The sequence below is a fragment of the Panthera uncia genome, chromosome B1 (genome assembly GCF_023721935.1).
Source record: "Panthera uncia isolate 11264 chromosome B1, Puncia_PCG_1.0, whole genome shotgun sequence".
NCBI lineage: Eukaryota > Metazoa > Chordata > Mammalia > Carnivora > Felidae > Panthera > Panthera uncia.
In genome coordinates, this window is record NC_064811.1 from 139,306,965 (window position 1) to 139,329,177 (window position 22,213).

Sequence of the window (22,213 nt, forward strand, 5' to 3'; positions counted from 1 at the left end):
TATATTATTTATTTACATATTACACATAGGAGATTTTTTAAAACATTTAAACTCAAATACTAAAAATATGTGTGAGAGTGGCTCACGGTGGCTGTGAGGTTGGTACAGGTACATTTTTAAAATTAAAAATTTTAGCAATGGAAATCTTACTGTTTTTTCAGGTCTAGTTCACCACAAGTTTATCACCTTTTCTCCTGAAGCTTTCAATTCATAAATAGAATGTGCATTCTACCCAATTTCTACATTGTTGCATGGAACGGAATGTTATAGAATTTAAAAGCTAAGTGTAGCTTTTGAGCACTTAAACCTTCACTCCTTTCCCATAGTGATGTAGCTAAAGAAATACATCAGCAAGAAACAACACTGAATCACTCTTCAGAAAACAAGGAGTGCTCCTTGGTCTGTGTTAATTTCTTTAATCTGTGGGTTTATTTACTAGGTAGTGCTCACGAATATAGCTCCTGCCCAGATGATGCCATTTTCCAAAGCTTGGCTCGAGCGTATTCTGCTTTTAACCCACCCATGTCTGATCCCAATCGGCCACCATGTCGCAAGAATGACGATGACAGCAGCTTCATAGATGGAACAACCAATGGTGCTGCTTGGTATAGTGTACCTGGTGGTGAGTTTCCGTTTCGCTTTTTGATCATGTGATAGTGAATTCTTTATAATTACCATTTCACTTTAGAGATTTTTCAGTCCTCCTCAAACATTAAGAAATAAGCTAACCCTATAGTTCATTAAAATTAGCTTTCTGCATGAATGGTTGTTGTGTACAGGTTTGTTTTTGTTGATTTTTAAAGATCAAGATGCTAATTGAAGACATAGAAGAAATGAACTAAAGACACATATTGGGAAAATATAAACTGAATATTATTAACTACCCTACTTTTGAAATTCTGGCCCTAGGGAATAAGATAGCTTCCTTATTACATGTTAGTTAAGCTTTTACTGTAGGCAAATGTATTTTTTGGAGGGCAGGCTTTGGCTTTTAGCATATCTTGGTCTAGATACCTTTTTTTTTTTTTCTTTTAGATGATGGGATAATGGGGACTGTTTGATGTGTAATATTAGTTTTATCTTCACTGCTATAATAAGCACTATTATGTCATGAAACTCTTCACCTTTTATGGGGTCTGAAAAGGGAAAAGCCCACATGCAGCTCGGATGCTGGAGAAAGCATCTTCTAGACAACCAGGGGAGCACTCCTGAGTCCCTTTGCCCCACATGGACTTTAGAGCTGTGGTTTTCCTTCCTTCCTTCCTTCCTTCCTTTTTAAAGCTTATTTATTTTCAGAGAGAGAGAGACAGACAGACAGAGAGAGAGAGAACAAGGAGGGGAGGGGCAGAGAGAGGGGGATCCCAAGCAGGCTCTGTGCTGTCAGCACAGAGCCCAGTGCAGGTTTTGAACTCATGAACCATGAGATCATGACCTAATCCAAAACCAAGAGTCTGTCACTTAACCGAGCCCCTACAGAGCTCTTATTTTCATGGCTACCCAGACCACCACAGTTGTGTAAGAGTCACTCTACTGAAGATGAAGAATGAAATGTAAAGCTACTGATGTGGTCTTTTCCCCCTCTTTGCCCAAGAAGGATTGTCTATGACCCACCTGAAAATGCAGGAGAATTAGGGCAGTAGCAGCACTAGCTAATTATAGGGTTTGGTTTATTTCTTTTATTGAATTATGCCCTGAGGAAAATATTATTCCTGATTTTGTTTCTGATATATGTCTATTCTGTTTCAACTTATATTTTGCATCATGCCAGATCAGATTTAGCACTTTTCTCCTCTATACCTTGAGGAATAAAGTCAGATTTAGGATTTAGACTATGTTGAATACATCATATGGGAAGAAATTTTATAATTCAGTTTTTATAAAAGCTTTAATGATACTTTTGGTCTTCCCTTTATGGACAAACAGTGTATTGTCTACAGAATACCAAGAAATCCCTATCTGTAAAATAATGACTATGATATTAATAGTATTAATCTTAGAGATTATAAACCACAGTAATCAGTCAAAGAAAGCCTTGACTTTCTTTAACTCTCTAGTGAATGAAATCAGTGCCCCTTATGTCCATGTTTTCTAGAAGCAGAGCCTGAGATAGGGATTTGGATGCTTGTAATTTATTGAGGAAGTGCTTTTTAGGAAAAACCCTGTATGGAAGTGAGGGAAGCAGAGTAAGGAAGGGGATAGAGCTGAACAAGGAAGTGATCCCAGGGACAGTGTAGCCTTGGCTTGGGCTTTTGGGAGAAAGTATAAATCACAGACAAGGTTGTCCTGCCTTGATGATTGCTGTGGAGGGTTTTGGAATGGGATATAGGAGATAGAACCCTGAAGCCAAGTGGGGTTTCCAATTCTCCTGGAAAACAGGGGCAGCTCTGAGCTCTTAATAGCCAACACTTCAACAGCAGTTTGGGGTGGACACTCCAGCTCAGGAAAAGCAAGGTCACTTTGGTGGCTCAGTCGGTTAAGCATCCAGCTTCGGCTCAGATCATGATCTTGCGGTTTTTAAGTTTGAACCCCACATGGGGCTCACTGCTGTCAGCACAGAGCCTGCTTTGATTCTCTGTCCCCCTATCTGTGCCTCCCCTGCTCACGCTCTCTCTCTCAAAAATAAATAAAAAACAACAAAATAAATAAACAAAAAGCAATCTGGTGGCACCAACAGCATTCACTATTAACTTGAATCAGGTTCAGAGTAAAATTGTTCTGGTTATAGAATCTTCTCTCTTGGTGCAGTTTGAATTGTTATTATTGTGCCTCAAATGTAGGAGATATTCAGTGATTGTTAAATTAATATGTACTATATATTTTTTAAAATTTTTAACGTTTACTTTTCCTTGAGAGAGAGACAGAGTGTGAGTGGGGTAGGGTAGAGAGAGAGGGAGACACAGAATCTGAAGTCGGCTTCAGGCTCCGACCTGTCTGCACAGAGCCTGATGTGATGCAGGGCTTGAACCCACAAACCGTGAGATCATAACCTGAGTCAAAGTTGGACACTTAACTGACTGAGCCACCCAGGTGCCCCAATATGTAGTATATTATTAAGACTCTCAATTCCTCAGGATAATACTGGGATATTGGTTAGACTTAAAGAATAAAATAGTATGTTAGATCATCTTACATGACTGTTCAAGCTCTTCCCTGATAGAAAAGTAGGTTTAGAGGGACGCATGTTTCTTCTGCAGGCCAGTAAGGGTTGAGTATTTGTCTTTTTTTTAAAAAAAATTATTATTATTTAAGAAATTAATTTTTCCCCAGCTTCATTAACATATAATTGTATATAACATCATGTAAGTTTAAGGTGTATGATGTGATTTATTTCATGTATGCATTGTATAAATGATTACCTAATAAGGTTAGTTAACACATCCATCACTTGACATAATTACCATTTTTCCTTTTTTTGTGTGTGATCAGAACATTTAATATCTACTCTCTCAACAGCTTTCAAGTATATAACATAGTATCATTAACTGTAGTCACCTTGCTGTATATTACATGCCCAGGACTTACTCATAATTGACAGTGAGTACCCTTTGACCAACATCTCCTTATTTCCCTGTCCCCCTCTAGGCAACCACTGCTCTACTCTGTTTCTATGAGTTTGGCTTTTTAAAATTTCACTTATAAGTGAGATCATTTAGTATTTGTCTTTCTCTGTCTGACTTCTTTCACTTAGCATAATGCCTTCAGGGTCCATCCATGTTGTCACAAATGGGAGAATTTTCTTATTTTTATGGCCAAATAATATTCCGTTGTTTATATATCCCACATTTTCTTTATCCATTCATCTGTTCATGGACACGTAAGTTGTTTCCATGTCTTGGCTACTGTGAATAATGCCTCAGTGAACATGGGAGTGCAGATATCTTCCCTGGATAATGATTTCTTTTTCTTTGGATGTATATTCAGAATTGAGATTGCTAGATCATATGGTAGTTCTATTTTTAATTTTTTGGGGAAGCCTCTGAACCTACCATTTTCCATAGTGAATGTAGCAATTTACATTCTTGCCAACAGTGCACAAGGGTTCTCTTTTCTTTGCATTTTTGCCAGCAATTATCTCTTATCTTTTTGATAATCACCGTTCTAACAATGAGTGGCATCTCATTGTGGTTTTGATTTGCATTTCCCTGATGATGAGTGATGTTGAGCATCTTTTCATGTCTGTTGGCCATCTCTAGGTCTTCTTTGGAAAAAATGTTTAGTCAGGTTGTCTGTCCATTTTTAATTGGATTATTTGTTTTTTGTTTTTTGAGTTGTATGAGTTCCTTATATACTTTTTATATTAACCCCTTGTCAGATAGTTTGCAAATATTTTTTCCCATTCTGTGTATTGATTGCCTTTTCATTTTTTGGCTGTTTCCTTTTCTGTGCAGAAGTTTTCAGTTTGATGTAGTCCTGCTTGTTTCTTTTTGCCTTTTTTTGCTTGTGTTTTGCTGTTATAGCCAAAAAAACTATTGCCAAGACCAATTTCAAAGAGCTTTTTCCCTATGCTTTCTTCTAGGAGCTTTATGATTTCACTTCTTACATTTACTTTTTCAATCCATTTTGAGTTAGTTTTTGTGTATGGTGTAAGATAAGATTCCAATGTCCTTCATTTGCATGTGGATATCCAGTTTTCCCAACACCTTTGATTAAAGAGACTATCTTTTCCCCATTGAGTATTCTTGGTTTCCTTGTCAAAAATTAGTTGATTGTATGTGCAGGATTTATTTCTGGGCTCTTGATTCTGTACCTTTGATTTGTGTGTCTGTTTTTATGCCAGTATCACACCACTTTGATTACTATAGCTTTGTAGTATAGATCGAAATAGGAAAATGTAATGTCTCCAGGTTTATTCTTATTTCTCAAAATTGCTTCTGTTATTTGGTGTCTTTTATGGTTCCATAAATTTTAGGATTTTTTTTCTGTCTGTAAAAAAATGCCATTGGAATTTTGATAGGGATTGCATTGAATCTGTAGATGTTTTTGAGTAGTATGGATGTTTTAATCATATTAATTCTGATCTATGAACACAAGATATCTTTCCATTTATTTGTGTCTTCTTCAGTTTCTTTCATCAATGTCTTACAGTGTTTAGTTTATAGATCTTTCACCTCCTTGGTTAAATGTATTCCTGAGTATTTTATTGTTTTTGATACTATTGTAACTGAGATTGTTTACTTTGTTTTTTAGATAGCTCATTGTTGGTGTATAGAAGTGTAATTAATTTTTATAGGTTTATTTTGTAGCTTGCAACTTTAATGAATTTGGTTATTAGTTCCAACAGTTTTTTGGTGGGATTTTTAGGACTTTCTATGCATAAGACCATATCATATGCAAACAATAACAGTTCTACTTCATTTTTTTTTTTTTTCCAATTTGGATGTCTTTTTTCTTTTTCTTGCCTGATTACTTTGGCTAGGATTTCTAATACTATGTTGCAAGGAGTGTTGAGAGTGGGCACCTTTTTCTTGTTCCTGATCTTAGAGGAAGCTTTCAGCCTTTCACCACTGAGTATGATGTTAGCTGTGGGCTTGTCAGATTGCCCATTATTATATCGAGGTACATTCCTTTTATATCTAATTTGCTGAGAGTTTTTATCATGAAAAGATGTTGAATTTTGTCAAAATCTTTTTATGCAGTTTTTGAGATGATTATGATTTTTATCTTTTATTCTATCAGTGTGGTGCCACATTTGTTGATTTGCCTATGTTGAACCAACTTTGCATCCCAAGTATGAATTCTGTGTGATCATTCTTTATGATCCTTTTAATGAACTGTGGAAATCAGTTTGCTAGTATTTTATTGAGAATTTTTGCAACTGTATTCATCGGGGATATTGACCTGTAGTTTTCTTTTCTTGTAATGTCCTTATCTGGCTTTGGTATCAGGGTAATGCTGACCTGTAAAATGAGCTTGGGAGTGTTTCCTCCTCTTCAATTTTTTTGGGAAGAGTTTTAGAAGGATTGGTGTTAATTCTTCTTTAAATGTTTGGTAGAATTCACCAGTAAACCATCTTGTCCTGGGCTTTTCTTTGTTGGGAAATTTTTGATTACTGGTTCAATCTCCTTACTAGTAATAGGTCTATTTTAGATTTTCTGTTTCTTCATAATTCAGTCTTGATAGGCTATATTCCTCTAGGAATTTATCTGTTTTTTCAGGTTATCCAATTGTTGGCCTCATTCACAGTAGTCTCTCTCTCTCTCTCTCTCTCTCTGTCTCTTGAAAGGTAAAGTTTTGTTGGTGCCTGTCTCTAAAAGGGTTGGGATCATTTTAATAAAAAAGTAAATAAATAAAATAGTTCCACTATCTCTGTTCTGTAACAGCAAGTTATTATAGCAAAAAAGAGAGAGTGTAGGTTTCAGATTCATCATGGGGGCTGATGCCCAGTTACACCACTTTCTAGTTGTATTCACCCCAACTGCGACACATCAAACATATGATATAAGGATGACTTTTAGCATCTATATAAACAACACTGCCCTGAAAATTTTTAGCCAGTGCAATAGAATAGACAAGAAAAAACAAAGATGGAGAAAAAACATGGAAACGTGAAGCATCATGTTGCATTGAAACAGTCATTGTGCAGAAGACAGAATTGCCTACTTTCTTGATTAGAAGTCCCAATAGATTTTACTGGCTAAATATGGTATATACACATACAATAGAATATCATTCAATCTTCAAAAGGAAGAAGATCCTGGCATTATGACAACATGGTTGAACCTGAAGGACATTATGCCAAGGGAACTAAGTCAATCTCACAAAAACAAATACTGCATGATCGACTTATATGAGGTGTCTAAAATAGTCAAGCTCATAGAAACCCAGAATGTAGTAGGCTGAGAGTAGAGGGGAATGGGGAGTTCAATGGGTATCAAGTTTCAGCTATGCCAGATAAGTAAATTCTAGAGGTCTGCTGTATGACAAACTGCCTATAGAGAATGATACAGTATTAGGCACATGACAATTTGTTAAGAGGGTAGATCTTATGTTAAATATTCTTAGCACAAAAGAAAAAAGAAGCATGTATTTCTGTCATATCAGTTGTAATGTCTTCTCTTCAATTTCTGATTTTTTTTTGAGTCATCACTCTCTTAATTCTTAAGTCTAGTTAAATGTTTGTCAGTTTTGTTTATCTTTAAAGAAAACCCAGCTGTTAGGCTTGTTGATCTTTCCTTTTGTTTTACTTGTCTCTATTTCATTTGTTTCTGCTCTGATCTTTGTTATTTCCTTCCTTCTGCTAACTTTGGGCTTAGTTTGTTCTTCTTTTTCTAGTTTCTTGATGTATCAAGTTAGACTGTTAGTTGAGATTTTTCTTTTTAATTAATGCAGGCATTTATTGCAATCAACTTTCCCCTTAGAACTGCTTTTGCTGCATCCCATAAATTTTGGTATGGTGTGTTTCTATTTTTGTTTTACGATATTTTGGTTTCCCTTTTTATTGCTTTTTTGACCCATTAGTTTTTCAGAAATGTGTAGTTTTAATTTTCTACATAATTGCGACTCTATACTGGACAATATTCCATGTGGGCTTGAGAAGCCATGTGTAACTCCATGTGTAATTCTGCTGTTGGATGGAATGTTCCGTATATGTGTGTTAGGTACATTTGGTCTAACATATGGTTCAAGGGCAGCTGTTTCCTTATTGATTTCTGACTAGATGATCTATCATTATTAAAAGTGGGATGTTGAAATCTCCCACTATTATTGTATTGCTGTCTGTTTTTCCCTTCAGGTCTTAAGTATTTGCTTAATATATTTATTTATTTATTAAAAAAATTTTTTAATGTTTATTTATTTTTGAGAGAGAGAGAGCGTGAACAAGAGAGGAGCAGAGAGAGAGAGAGAGACAGAGAGAGACAGAGAGAGAGACAGAGAGAGAGAGACAGAATCTGAAGCAGGTTCCAGGCCCTAGCTGTCAGCACAGAGCCCGATGCGGGGCTTGAACCCACAAACTGTGAGATCATGACCTGAGCTGAAGTCGGATGCTTAACTGACTGAGCCACCCAGGCGCCCCTTGCTTAATATATTTAGATGCTTTAGTGTTGAGTGCATATATAATTTTCAAGAGTTATGTCCTTTGATGAACTTACCCTTTCATCATTTTTTAATGACCTTCTTTGTCTTTTGTTATAGTTTTTTGGCTCAAAGTGTATTTTGTCTGATAAAAGTATAGCTACCCCTGATTTTTTTAGGTTTCCGCTTGCATGGAATATCTTTTTCCATTCCTTCATTCTGAGCTTTCATTGTCCTTAAAGATGACGTGAGGCTCTGGTAGGCACCATATAGTTGAGTCTTGTTTTATTTTGTTTTGTTTTCTTTTTTAATCCACTCTGATGCTCTATGTCTTTATGGAGAATTCAAACTATTAATATTTAAAGTAATTATTGATAGGTAAGAACACAATACCATCTTATTGGTTCCTGGCTGTTTTGTAGTTCCCTAGTTCTTTTCTTCCCCTCTTTCTGCCCTTCTTTGTGAATTGATGATTTTCCTTAGTGATATACTTTGATTCTTATACCTTTATCTTTTGTGAATTTACTATGTTTTTGCTTTGTTGTTAGCATGAGGCTTACATCTTATAGACATAACAGTCCATTTTAAGGTGATAACAACTTAATTTTGATCACTTTTACAAAAACTCTTTGTACTCCTTTTCCCACCAAACATTTTATGTTTTTGATGTCACAGTTCACATTTTTTCCTGTTGTGTATCCATTAACAAATTACTGTTGCTATAGTGGTTTTTAATACTTTTGTCCTTTAATCTTCATACTAGAGTTCAGTGATTAACACATTACTATATTATAGTGTTAGAGTATTTTGAATTTGACTATATATTTATCTTTACCAGTCAGTATGTTGCATATTTTTATGTTTCCATGTTACAGATTAGTATTCCTTCATTTCAGCTTGAAGAACTCCTTTCAGCATTTCTTGTAAGACATTTCTAATGGTGATGAACTCCCTCAGCTTTTGTCTGGGAATGTCTTTATCTCTTCTTCATTTCTGAAGGATAGCTTTGCTGAGTAAAGTATTCTTGGTTGGCAGTTTTTTCTTTTAGCACTTTGAACGTATCATTCCACTCTCTCCTGGCCTATAAGGTTTTTGCTGAGAAATCTGTTGATAGCCTTACTTGGGGGTGGGGAGGGATTCTTTTGTAAGTTACAGACTGTTCCCCCCCCCCCCCAGCTGCTTTTAATATTATCTCTTTGTCTTTGATTTTTTGGCTGTTTTATTATAATATGTCTTGGAGAAGATCTTTTTGAACTGAAATTTTGGGGGGACCTATGAGCTTCCCGAACTTGGATGTCCAAATTTCTCCCTGGATTTGGGAAGTTCTAAACCATTATTTCTTGATATTACCTTTCTGCCTTTTCTGTCTCTCTTCTCCTTCTGGGACTCTAGTGATGTGTAGATTATTTTCTTCATGGTATTCTGTAATCTTGTAGGCTTTCTTCACTCTTTTTCATTCTTTTTTCTTTGTTTTCCTATGACTGGATAATTTCAAATGACCTGTTTCTGCCCACTGATTCTTCTGTTTGATCCAGTCTTCTGTTAATGCTCTCTATTGCATTATACCCACTCCTCCCCTGCCATTTAATTCTTTATACTTTTTAGCTCTCAGACTTCTGTTTGGTTCTTATGATTTCTGTCTTCTGTTAAAATTCCCATTTTGTCCACATATTATTTTCCTGATTTCATTGAATTGTGTTTCTATTATTGAATTGTGTTTTCTTATAGCTCACTGAGCTTCCTTAAAACAACTATTTTGAATTTTTTATTGGGAAAATCACAAATCTCCATTTCTTTGCAGTTGGCTACCAGAAAATTATTGTGTTCCTTTGACAGTATCATGTTTCCTTTGTTTTTTTAATGTTCCTTGAAGTCTTGTGTTTCTGCCTTCACATTTGAAGTAGTTACCTCCTTCTGTCTTTACTGACTGGCTTTGGTAGAGTAATAACTTGTTAGCCCTGCTAGAGATTCTGAGGCTTTCCCAGACCTTTTCTGTGACATACCTGCTCCAAACTTCTTAGGGGGAGAATACTTAAAATTGCATGCCTTCTTTTGATCCTACAAGGTCCAGATCAATTGCTGATAGACTCTTGTTTGTTTTCCCCAGGGCAGTGCTAAATGCTCAAATTTGTGTCCTTTCTCTCAGGCCTGAAGATCTGGGCCAGCTTCATGCATGCTGTATGACTCATGAGACATCTTCAAATGCTTGCTGTTGCTATTGTCAGTGGCACACACAGAGAGCTGGCTATAGGGTGAGAGGTGTGTGGATGGTGTATGCAGAATGCTAGGAGTGCCTGTGGGCCATTGTGGGGGGCGGATATTCAGGAAAGGTGGCCCCAGCAGCTAATGGGCAGGCTTCCTGATGGGATCTGTGACATGGTTAGTAAGATTCACATCCCTTTGATGCACTCTAAAAGTCTTGGCTACTGTTTGCTCAGCCAAGCCATGTAGCATACTTTAGTTTTCTGGATGGGATGAGAAAGAAGCTGTGACAAGCACAGCTCATTCACAGGATCCTACTTTTCCTTGTGGGAGGAATCGTGGATGAAAAAGTTCTCTCTTGGCACTGAGCTATGCCACCGTGGGGAAGGGGTGATACAAGTAAAGCAAAACCATTACTGTCATTTTCTTCAATGCATCCAATCTTCGACTTTTTCCACCAATGGTGTACTGGAACTTCTACACTGGACTCTCAGCCTTCCACAAAGGCACTCTGTTCCATGGGTGATTGCCCAAATCGGTGTTCTTTTTCGAGGAAGATGGTAAGAAAACCCCTATTTTGTCATTTGGATGTCATTGTTCCCAGTTTTCTTCTTTGAAGTCAATGCCAACAATACGGAACACGGTTGATGCCTGCTTTGGCACCCTACAACAGCAATGCACTAAGTAAATGCTTAAGAACCTGAGAGATTTTGTGCTCTAAGGCAGTAACAGTCTCCCAATTATGTTGTTCTGTCCCTTACAGGAGGTGATTTTCCTTGTGGTTTCCCATAGGCTACTCAAAATGTACTGGTTGGTGTGTCTTTTACTTGGCTCTCCATTCAGCAGAACGGCTTGTGTAGAGTTTTAGTCTCCACATGTGTATTTTGACTTTCCATTTGGTGCTTTGGCAGGAATGCAAGACTTCAATTACCTCAGCAGCAACTGTTTCGAGATCACCGTGGAGCTTAGCTGTGAAAAGTTTCCACCTGAAGAGACTCTGAAGAGCTACTGGGAGGATAACAAAAACTCCCTTATTAGCTACCTCGAGCAGGTAAACACCATCTCCAGCATAAAATGGGAGATCTAAGAGCATTTAAATCTGGCATACAATGATTTCCTCAGAGGAGTCTGGTCCAGAGGAGTCCATCTGACTCATAATGAGGACTCTACATTTGGAAAACATGTCAGTAGTGGTCCAAACAGGCTTTCATTTGTCAGAGATTTTGTGGTTCATAAATATTCCCTGAGAACTGATTAAACTGAGATTTGTGGGAAGTGAGGTGATACCCTGTTTTCATTCATATTGCTCTAAGCCAGGCAGTCCTAGAACCCTCCTCCATCCTGCTCATCTTGGGCCAGTCAGGCATCCCTGGCAGGACTAGGACAAGAGTGAGGTAAGTGAGGCACTGAGGGCCCAAAATTTAAGGAGGCACTTTTTCTTGGAGGCATGTGGGTATAGGATTAGCACCTGAGTGTGAGTGCTTCCTTAAATTCTGTGCCTCACATGCTCCACTTGTCTCAGCCTCGACTTAGATCTCAGGTAATCATGATAATTACCTTTATGGGGTGTTTACTGTTTCCCATGCATTGTTCTGAATGTCTTACATGTAATCGTTAATGCATTTAATTTTCACAACAAACCTGTGGGGGAAGTGGTATCATCATCATCATCATCGTCGTCGTCATCTTCATCATCTTCATCATCTTCATCGTCATCATCATCCCTGAATTAAAAGTGAGGAATCAGAGACCAGACAAGTTAAACAGCCTGCCTGAAGTCAATCAGGCAGAATTTTATTTTATTTTATTTTATTTTTTTAAATATTTTATTTATTTTTGAGACAGAGACAGAGCATGAGCGGGGGAGGGGCAGAGAGAGAGGGAGACACAGAATCCGAAGCAGGCTCCAAGCTCTGAGCTGTCAGCACAGAACCCGACGCGGGGCTCGAACTCACAAACCGCGAGATGATGACCTGAGCTGAAGTCGGACGCCTAACTGACCGAACCACCCAGGGGCCCCAATCAGGCAGAATTTTAAACCAGGCTGTCTAGTTCCAGAATCACCATGCCATTTTGCCTCTGATGACAGAAACTTAGATCTTCACTAGACAGACACTTATATAACCATTCCTGTGGAGTCTGTACAGAATTTGGCGGGGGGCGGGGGGAGAGGGGAAATCATCATCTACCAGAGTTAGATACCTTACCTACTGAGACTCAATAGAGGCCACACCCTGCCAACCCCACATCTCTATACTATGTAGACATTGGCACCAGCGGCCATGGGGGCGAACCAGACCTAAAGACTCTGTTCCTTGCCTGCAGTGCCGTGACAGTCTTCAAATTGCATTCTGTATATGTCTGTTTACACCCAAAGCCAGATAGGGTGATATCAGTTTCACATGCCAGCAGATAGTCCAGATTAATTTAAAAACTAATTTGATACAAACAAATGCTATGAAATAAACGTGAATCTATTTGCATATATGTTGACATACAAACATGCATATGAGACTGATGCATTTAAAAAGCTGTAAAATCAGCTCAAGTATTCTTTTACATGTATCAGATATCCATTTAGTACCTTACCAAAAGAGATTCTCATGGAATAGATCCACTGTTACTCACAATGATTAAAAATTACTTATTACACAGGATTTTTTCAATCAGTGGAATCCCGCTTCATGTTAATATAGAAAGGCATTTTCAGCAACAAAGGCTAAGGATAATTAGCCATGTCGACCCTAGAACGACCTTGATAGGAACCCCTCTAATAGTGTCTCCTTCAAGGAGAGCTGTAAATGTATTTTCTGAGTAGAGGAAGTAAGACTGGGCTATTTGGTATGTGCTCTCCATTTAGATATCAGATAATGTCTCTTTAATACAGTGCTTTTCATTTTATTTACATATTTTTTCAACAAAAATGTATTCAGCTACTCTAGTGTCCTAGGCACACTGTGAGGCACTGGGGATAGTGACTGACTTCATATTAGTGGAGTTCAGAGACATCAATACCTAATCACAAGAGAGGATGATAAATGCTAAAATAAAAGTTCATTACAAAATTGGTGGCAGTACACTGGGTCCCTAATCCAGTCCTGGTGGTTCAGCAAAGGCTTCTTGGGACTACTGTAAGATTTACTATAGTTCAAATACCAGTAAGATGATTACTCTGATCATCAATTGAAAAAACAGATTCAGCTGCTGCTTAAGTCTTGTTCTTAAGAAAAAAACTCAATATAAAACAAAACCCACAAAGGTATACCATCAGGAAAGAGGAGAATATTTGTTATATTTATGGTGGCAGTTAGGCATGTATTAATTCATCTAAGAGCTATATCAATTTATATAGAAATAAACTGAAAAGAAGAGGGTTGTACAGACCTGTTTTATGCCACTTGGAATAAGAATGTGATCTGTCCACAGATCAAGTGGTCCACCCTATAGGACATCAGTATTACGGTGCAAGTTGTGTAGAAGCAAGAAGAGTGATATTTACAATGAGCTCATCCAACTTGCTTCATAGAACACTCTAATTTAGGGACTCAAAGGCTGATGACATATGAGTGAAGACTGCCAGAAGTTCTGTGTTGAAATTATTTCATTGACAATGAGACACAGTATGGTGGGAATTAGTAATTGAACACCTGGACCTAAAGCCTAACCATGGATTAATTTACGACTCATGGAAAATAGGTGATTAGGGGGTCTAGTTCTATAATTGGTTGAGAGGAAATCTCTTGCAGAGTTTTAAAGGGATGTTTGTAGGAATTGGAATTGTAAAGTTAATTAGTACAGTTTGCTGTGGTGGAATGCCTCTCTCTCAATAGCTTTGGAACAGTCTAATTCTCAAAATTCCTCACAAAATTCACAAAGAATGGTTCATGGGTGCCTGCACCAGAATCACCTAGATTCTTGTTAAAAATGAGTTTCCTGTTCCATCACTGAATCCCACTCCCTGCATGGTAGGACCCCCAAGTCTCCATTTCAGCAAGCTCTCTGGGTAACACTTAAGTATAGGAGGGCTTAAGGGTTACTGCTATGCACAGTTTTAGTAACAATGGAGAATCTTCTGGATGTTCTTTGTTTCTCCAGCTTTGGTTGATTGATGTCCTGGAATCTGAGGAGAGAACATTACAGGAGGGACAAGTGTAGCAAATAGTTTCTTCAGGCATGAGTGAAATTTGAATTTCTCTGTGATTTCCTTTGCAAAAGCCATAAAGTGACAGCTGCATTCATGTAGAGTTGTGAGAGCCCATAACATCTCCATTGAGATTTATTACTACAGTGGAAGTTTTCCAACAGAGAAGTTTGCTCCAAAAACTGGCTTATCAGGGACAGATACTTATTTCACTATTTGTTAAGCTACAGACCATAAGTCTTGGGTTGCAGAGGCTGAAAAAAGTAATGAATATTAACTGGGTGTATTTGTGCCTAATGCAGGTGAACTATATGTTTTTAGAGTGATTGTTTGGCTTATTTTCCAATGATAAGGAAATTTAAAAATTTATTTCTCTAAGGTTTATAATATTGATAATACCAATTTTTGGTGCCTCAAGATGAATAAAGTACATGTAGGTAAATAATTGCTTGTTTGCAAGCTTTCTAAATTTCTTTGATGAGCCCTCATCTTAAGAAATGTAAAGTTTGTATTTTTTTCCCTGATTTTCTTCTCTATGTATATCTCTCTTCCTTTTCTGTAAAATTTTTCAGATCCCCAAATTGCCTTTAGAGGAAAGAAGTACATGTGATTTTTGTAGAGTTTCAGAGGTTTTGCTTTAAAAAAAAAAAGCAAATGCAAAAGGATTTGCTGATAATCAGGGGCATCCCCTTGCTAAAACATTGTACCACTGCCAGATTTATTCTCTGATGACAAAAGCATACTTGACACTTATTGTGCCTTCTGTAGGAAGGATTCCAGTATCATCGGTAGCAAAAGAATATTCACTCTCTAGGGTTAAATTGAGTGAGGAGGAACCTGAGCCAACCTGAGCCTTTGAGAGTTCGGGAATCTTCTGTTAAGTAATTAAGCTTAATGAATTACCATTTGGTTTTCCAGAAGCACTTTCCAAGAGACCTGAAGTGACTCTCTGTCACTTCAAACACATATTGATTTAGCTGAACCATTGTTTCAAGATGAGGGGAAAAAAATCTGCTTTTATAGTTTGTATTGCTTTAGTTGTTGACTGCAACTTAATCTGGGGGGCATTATTCTCGACAGCATCTCCTTCATTTTCTTTCTGAATCGAATCTTCAGTTTTGAAGTTCACAGATCTTTCATGTCACTTATTTTCAAGCAAATAATATTGTTCGATTGCAAGAGCAGTCACAGTATGTGTTTTCATTCAACATGAACAAATATTAAAGGGCTGTAATGTAATATTATTCTTAACTGGCAGTGGCCATACAACCTATATATAGGTGACCCAATAAAAGAGGGACAAAGTCATGAAATATGCTAAGACCAGAACTACTTTACAGATGTGATAGACAATTTTGTTTTTGTTTTTGTTTTTCATTCTGGTGGTTCGGAAGGTACTTTTAATGCCTTTCTTTCACTCAGAACGAGATTTCAGTTTTCAGGGTTTTTTTTTTTTCTCATTTGTCTACTTGAGGAAAAGCAGTGTAAAGAGTGTTCAACAAAATTCAGCAGCCTCTTGAGCATATTTTGATCCTTAAACAATGAGGATCTACAGTATTTTGCTAGCAAATAAGGAGATTCTTGACAGAGATGTGTCGTCAGATCATTTCTAGTATGATTTTTGTGGTTGTTCTTGACCTTTACAGATACACCGAGGAGTTAAAGGCTTCGTCCGGGACCTTCAAGGTAACCCAATTGCCAATGCAACCATCTCCGTGGAAGGAATAGACCATGACGTTACATCTGGTGGGTGTTCTCTGCCGTGATCTGGAGGCTCTAGTGTTATACACAGAGCACGATTACTTATTATAGTTAACAATTTTTATGCTATTCTAAGCAAAACAATTGAATGCCTTCCTGTCTCTTTACCTCCCTCTCCCCCAGCTTTGACCTAGTTAAATTTCCTTTGTGGGAGCGAGTCAGGCACTCTGGATGGCTGCTGGCTTAGAAATTGGGGTGCAGCAGGTGGCGCCCTTTCCTCAGCTGTCTCAGCCTGGAGCTGCCAGGTGGTGCCACCCACTGGAGATTCTGTGGAATTCCTGAGGCAAAGGCAGATGAACTAGCTGGAGTTGAATTATCAGTGTCTTTCCCTTCTGTCTTAAGTGCTAATAAGTTGTTAATGGGACGACCTCAGGAGGGAGTGAAAAGAGGAGGAAAGAAAAATGCCAGTGTCTAAGATTCCTCACACATTTCTTTATTTCATCTGTATGAAAAATCCAGACTCATTCAGGGTTAAACAGGATGTTAACAGAATTGAGGTGGATGTTAGCTATTTCTGAGTTCCAAATGCCGTTTCCATTTTCCCTATTTGGAGACAAGGATGTATTTTCCTGGAAAACCTACATAGTCCCATTCCATTTATCCAGCAACAATATGTTTTTATGTATAATCTACTCATTTATTTCTAGACCTTGTAATTAATGAACCTTTACCATATTTTCCAAACCACTCTATACCATTACTTCTTTCTTAACCTCCTCATTTATAACTTGTTTATTTTAAAAATCCTTAACGTTTCCCCTTTAAAGCTCCATTTATTTATCTATTTAACAAATATTTATTAAAACCCCAGAAGATGTGGCCAGCACATCTTGCCAACCAATATACCAGAATCTGTGCCAAGACATTGCTCCCTTAGCCCTCGGGGAGCCCAGACCTTGATCCCCTCTGCCACATGAAGTCTCTTCTGTCTGTGAACCCTGGTGCCATAGAGATATGATTTCCTCTGCATTCCATGGTATGAGAATTTTAGGAGAATGTAACGGGGGAAAAAACATAGGTAAGAGTGAAATCTGAGGAGTAAGAGTGAAACATAGGTAAGAGTGAAACTGTGGAACACTCCACCCCTTTGAGGGCAAAGTAGTAAGGAGGAATGGAGTCTGAGGTAGAGAGAGAACCAAGTGCATTTTCCTGGGAGCCCGGAAGTATTTCAAGATGGAGGGACTGATCCGGAGTGCCAGGTAAGCTAAACCTTTCGCATGAAGCAGTGTGGAGAATCCCGACAGAATCTGTTTCCACAGACCAGTGGGAGCCTGATCGGAGGGTCTAAGAGAGACTAGGAGAGACATTAGAAAAAAGAGAGTATTGACAAATCTCTTCAGACATTTTGCTGTAAAGTGAAAGAGATAAATGATGGCGCCTGTTGAAAGGAGATGTGGGGGTCAGAGGAAGACCAGAAGAGGTGGCCATGAGGGTTTTCTTTATTCTGATTTCATTTTCATAGTGAAATAAGATGTAAAGCATCTACTGGGAGTGAGGATGAAGAAGATGTGTCGGCGGTGTTAGGAAAAAGGAAAAAGTGTGAAATGTCCACTAGGTCTTTGCTACTCAAAGCTCAGCCCCCACCAGCAGGTGAATTCAGCACTGCCCTGGAGCTGGTTAGGAATGCAGAATTTCAGGCCTCACCCCAGGGCTAGTGAATTAGAATTCGCACAGTACCAAGTTTCCCAGGTGATTGATATGCACTGGTCTAGGAAGATGGGAGTGTGAAAGGACCAGGGAGGAAGGGACCAGAAGGAAAGCAAGGCAGTTCCATGCCCTCGGTTAGGTTGGTGTGTATGTGTCGGAGACTGATGAGCGTGACGGTGTGTTTCTTCTGGCTGCATGCAGCTGGTGACAGGCGGAGGGCCGAAAATTATCCAGGATTGGTGGCTTGCCAGGCATGTATAACCAAGAGGGAAAAGCAAATGAGTTGAAGGCACGTGCTTTCAGTGATTATAGGGTGGCCAGGGAACCTAACCTAGGTTAGGAGGGAGCTGTGGACATGTGGGGTGAGAAAGAGTGTGAACCTTACTTCTGCTTAAGAATTCTCCGGAGAACTTACTGAAAATGCAGTCCCTCCAAGACCAGCACTCCAGAACAACGTATTCTGAATCTTCAGAAAGAGATTTCTCACAAGTTTCTCAGGGTTCTTTATCCCTGATGGATAAAGAAGATGTGGTATATACATACAATGGAATGTTACTCGGTGATCCAAAAGAATGAAATCTTGCCATTTGCAACAACGTGGATAGAACTAGAGGGTATTATGCTAAGTGAAATAAGTCAAAGAAAGATCAATATCATATGATTTCACTCATATGTGGAATTTAAGAAACAAAACAGATGGGGAAAGGAAGGAAAATAAGGTAAAAAGAGAGAGGGAGACAGACCATAAGAAACTCCAATACAGAGAACAAACTGAGGGCTGTTGGAGGGGTGTTGGTAGGGGATGGGCTAAATGGATGATGGGTATTAAGGAGGGCAATGTTGGGCTGAGCGCTGGGTGATGAGTCACTAAATTCTACTCCTGAAATAATTATTACACTATATATTAACTAACTTGGATTTAAATAAAACTCGAAAATTATAAAATAAATAAATAAAATCTAAAAAACAAAACAAAAAACAAGAACAAGTACCTCAGGTTTCTGATGAGGCTTTCTTGGACCACACTTTGTGAAGCACTGATCTAGACTTACACCATTGGGTCTTCATGTCAAGATACTTGGCCAGAATCAAAACACAGCATCAGATGCCCTGACTCCATGTTTGGGGGCTTTCTATATCTTTTTACCTGTGGCACACCTGACATGATTATGAAGATCCATTATCTTATAAGATTTATTGACAATTTGACATTAGTATTTGTAAAATTGCTATTAGAAATTACTTCCTCTAAGAGAATGTAACACTGATTTCAATGGAATGTTATCAAATTCCATAAACATTTACTTTCAAAATAGGGAATCAAAGAAATTAAATGGAGGTATACTGGGTATTCCTAAAATGGCATAATTATGTGATTTGATATTTTGTTTCCTTACAGCAAAGGATGGCGATTACTGGAGATTGCTTGTACCTGGAAACTATAAACTCACAGCTTCAGCTCCAGGGTATCTGGCAATAACAAAGAAAGTAGCAGTCCCTTATAGCCCTGCTGTTGGGGTAAGAAATCATAATTGCTAAGATTTATTAAGCAATTAATATGTGTCAGGTATATTTAAGTGATTTATATTTAGTCTTCGTAATAACCCTATGAGGTAGGTACCACTAATACCCCCATTTAACAGATGAGAAAACTGAAGCTGGCAAAGTTAAGTGACTTGACCAAGGGCTCCTTGGTTGATTTTATACCATTCAATGTGAAGCTCCCTTATTGCTTCTCAGTTTTTTGAAGACATACCCAAGAACATCAAAGACAACTTAAAAAAATTAAACTTTTTTTTGCCACAGTGATTTCAGTTTAAATGAGATTTCTGTTCCATTTATCTTTTTATTTCCAGCATCCAATATAACACTTTACTGAATGAGTATTTGGAAAAATTGATCATGCCTGCAAGGTGATTTTAGGCATTAACCAAACTTTTATTAAGCACATATTATGAGAAAGACCCTCTGCTAAGCGGTATCAAAAAGTGCATCTCATTTAAGGAGGTACCACCTATTTTGCTAGGAAGGTGAGGATTCTACTGCTATCTTTGCATTACATTTTTGGAACCAGGAAATGGCCTGCAGACTTTCCAGTCGAAAGACTTACCTGTAAAGAATTTATTGCATTTTTGTTCATGCCCCTGAGTTGGAGTATAAGGGCTTGGTTTTGCAAACAGAATACCTTGAGTTTTTTAACTGATGCTTTGGTTTTCTTTGTGTGTATGTGTACATTAGGCTGTATATGTATTAAAATCAGGAGATAAATTTGGGCAAATGAAACCTGGAAAAAAGTAGCCCCAGAAATAGGTTGTAAAACATTTAATTATTTGGATCTTAGCCTTTCTGGCCTGCGTTACTTCAAGGAGGTAGTGAGTATAGTCATATTCCTAAATATCTAGGGGCTTAAGTGGCCAGATGAAGGAACTCTTGGTTCCTTTTTTTTTAAACATCATTTTTATTTCTGATTCATTTTTCTGTTTATTTATTTGCTTAGTTTTTTGAGACAGAGATAGAGTGACAGAGAGAGGAAGCACGCTCGTGCATGCGAGCAGGGGAGGTGCAGAGGGAGAGGGAGAGAGAATCTTAAGCGGGCTCCACGCCCAGCAAGGAGCCCCACAGGCAGAGCTTGATCTCATGACCATGAGATCCCGATCGGAGCTGAAATCTGAAGTCAGAAGCTTAACCAACTGAGTCACCCAGGTGCCCCAAGGAACTCTTAGTTCTGTTTGCAATGGGGACAGAAGTATCTAGAGGTCCTGAGAAGGGTTGGGGTTGGGGAGTACAGATTTTGAATAGCCTTTTGTGTAGATGTAGGGATTGTCCACAGACCTGATGAAAACTCCCAGTTCACACTGAGAGTTGAGTTCCTGGGCCCCTGGCCTCTGTGGTTGTTTGGAGATGTATGTGCCTCCATCAGTTTCTTTAACAGATTCAAGATTCTAGAAAGCAGAACTTATGGTTTGGGACACCAGGACACTGAACTACATTCTTCCATATTTTCCCAGCTATTAGGAGAAAACTCAAGGTTTATAGGAGAAGCTCAGTGAAGAGTCAAAGTTAGAAAATTCATTCTAAATTACATCTTCTTATTGGAGGGAAAATTGACTTAAAAAATCTGCTTTTAAATAATCTTACAAGGCTATTAGATCAAAGCACATTTCAAACATAATGGCTTTTGATTTTTTTTTTCCTCTGAAAGTATCTTTTGTTTATCACAAGAGATTTTTAGGATATACTATATATAGCTCAGGTGGCTATACTGAGCTTATCCTATAAGATCTAAAACTGCACTAATTTTTTTACTTAATTTCAGCTTTTAAAAGTACACATGCAGTTAGTAACAAAATATTCTTGTTTTTCTCCTTTAGGTTGATTTTGAACTGGAGTCATTTTCTGAAAGGAAAGAAGTGGAAAAGGAAGAATTGATGGAATGGTGGAAAATGATGTCAGAAACTTTAAATTTTTAAAAAGCTTCTAATTAGCTGCTTTTAATCAATCTATCTATACAATGTAGTATGATGTAATGTGGCCATTTTCTTTTAGATCTTGTGCAATATTTAACATTGATTTATTTTTAATCATTTAAATATTAATAGATATCACTTAAAATAAACAACTAGACTTTTAGGTAAAAGTATAAGAACTTGGTCTGTTTCTTCTCATATAACATTCATTTTCCTACATATATTACATGGAGAACTATAGGAAAGGTTTGAGTGATCTGCCATTTTAGACTTAAATGAAATATTCCACGTGTTATTTACGATCCAGAAGTTTTTGAGTAATTCTGGCTTTTAAAAACTAATGAAGTCCTTTTAGTGTAATGGTAACAGTGCCACATAGTGAATGCCACTGAAAAGGTCAACAGCTACATTTTGGTGTTGTGAGCATTATACCGCGAGACTTACATAGTTCAGTATAAATTGTCATTTGTCTTCTGCTGACTAGCTGTATAAGCATGATCTTGTTAATGCATTTTTTGGATGGGAAGGAAAAATAAATGTTTAGAAAGGGATTTTATGATGAGAGTTGACTTCCTGCTTGCACATATGGGGGCGATACTGTTATATTGTTCAGCCTGCTAACACTACTTAAAAGCTTAGGGTTTTCTCTTGGCTGTAGATTGGTCTAGAATTGTATTCTGAATGAATAAAGGTAAAAAAAAATATCCCCATGGTCTTTATTTTAATTCTCTGTGATTTTTGGTCTAGAGAGGTAGTCTTGTCATTAAAAAGTGTATTTCCTCGATAATGGGCTCTCACTTGTTAATCCTCGCCGTTTTAAAATTTGACTGTGATGGCTGTTTGCCAAGCACAGTGCAAACTCCGTGTATATTACTGTGGTGGACAAAAGGTTTTGAATCTATGGATCTTATGGATCAGTTTTGGACATAAGCTTTAAATATATGTACACAGAAATGAGTATGTAATTATCCATTGTGATAAG

General features: G+C 37.8%; 1 protein-coding gene across 1 annotated transcript in view; it reads left to right on the top strand.

Moving 5' to 3' along the window:
- Positions 1-21,935, top strand: part of CPE (carboxypeptidase E) — a 114,096-nt gene extending 92,161 nt beyond the window's left edge. Inside the window, exons 5-9 of the mRNA XM_049631292.1 lie at positions 440-622; positions 11,127-11,266; positions 16,003-16,102; positions 19,164-19,282; positions 21,136-21,935. Coding sequence (XP_049487249.1) covers positions 440-622; positions 11,127-11,266; positions 16,003-16,102; positions 19,164-19,282; positions 21,136-21,234 — 641 coding nt within the window. The 3' untranslated portion in view covers positions 21,235-21,935. The remainder of the gene's footprint in view (positions 1-439; positions 623-11,126; positions 11,267-16,002; positions 16,103-19,163; positions 19,283-21,135) is intronic.
- The last annotated feature ends 278 nt before the right edge of the window (positions 21,936-22,213 follow it).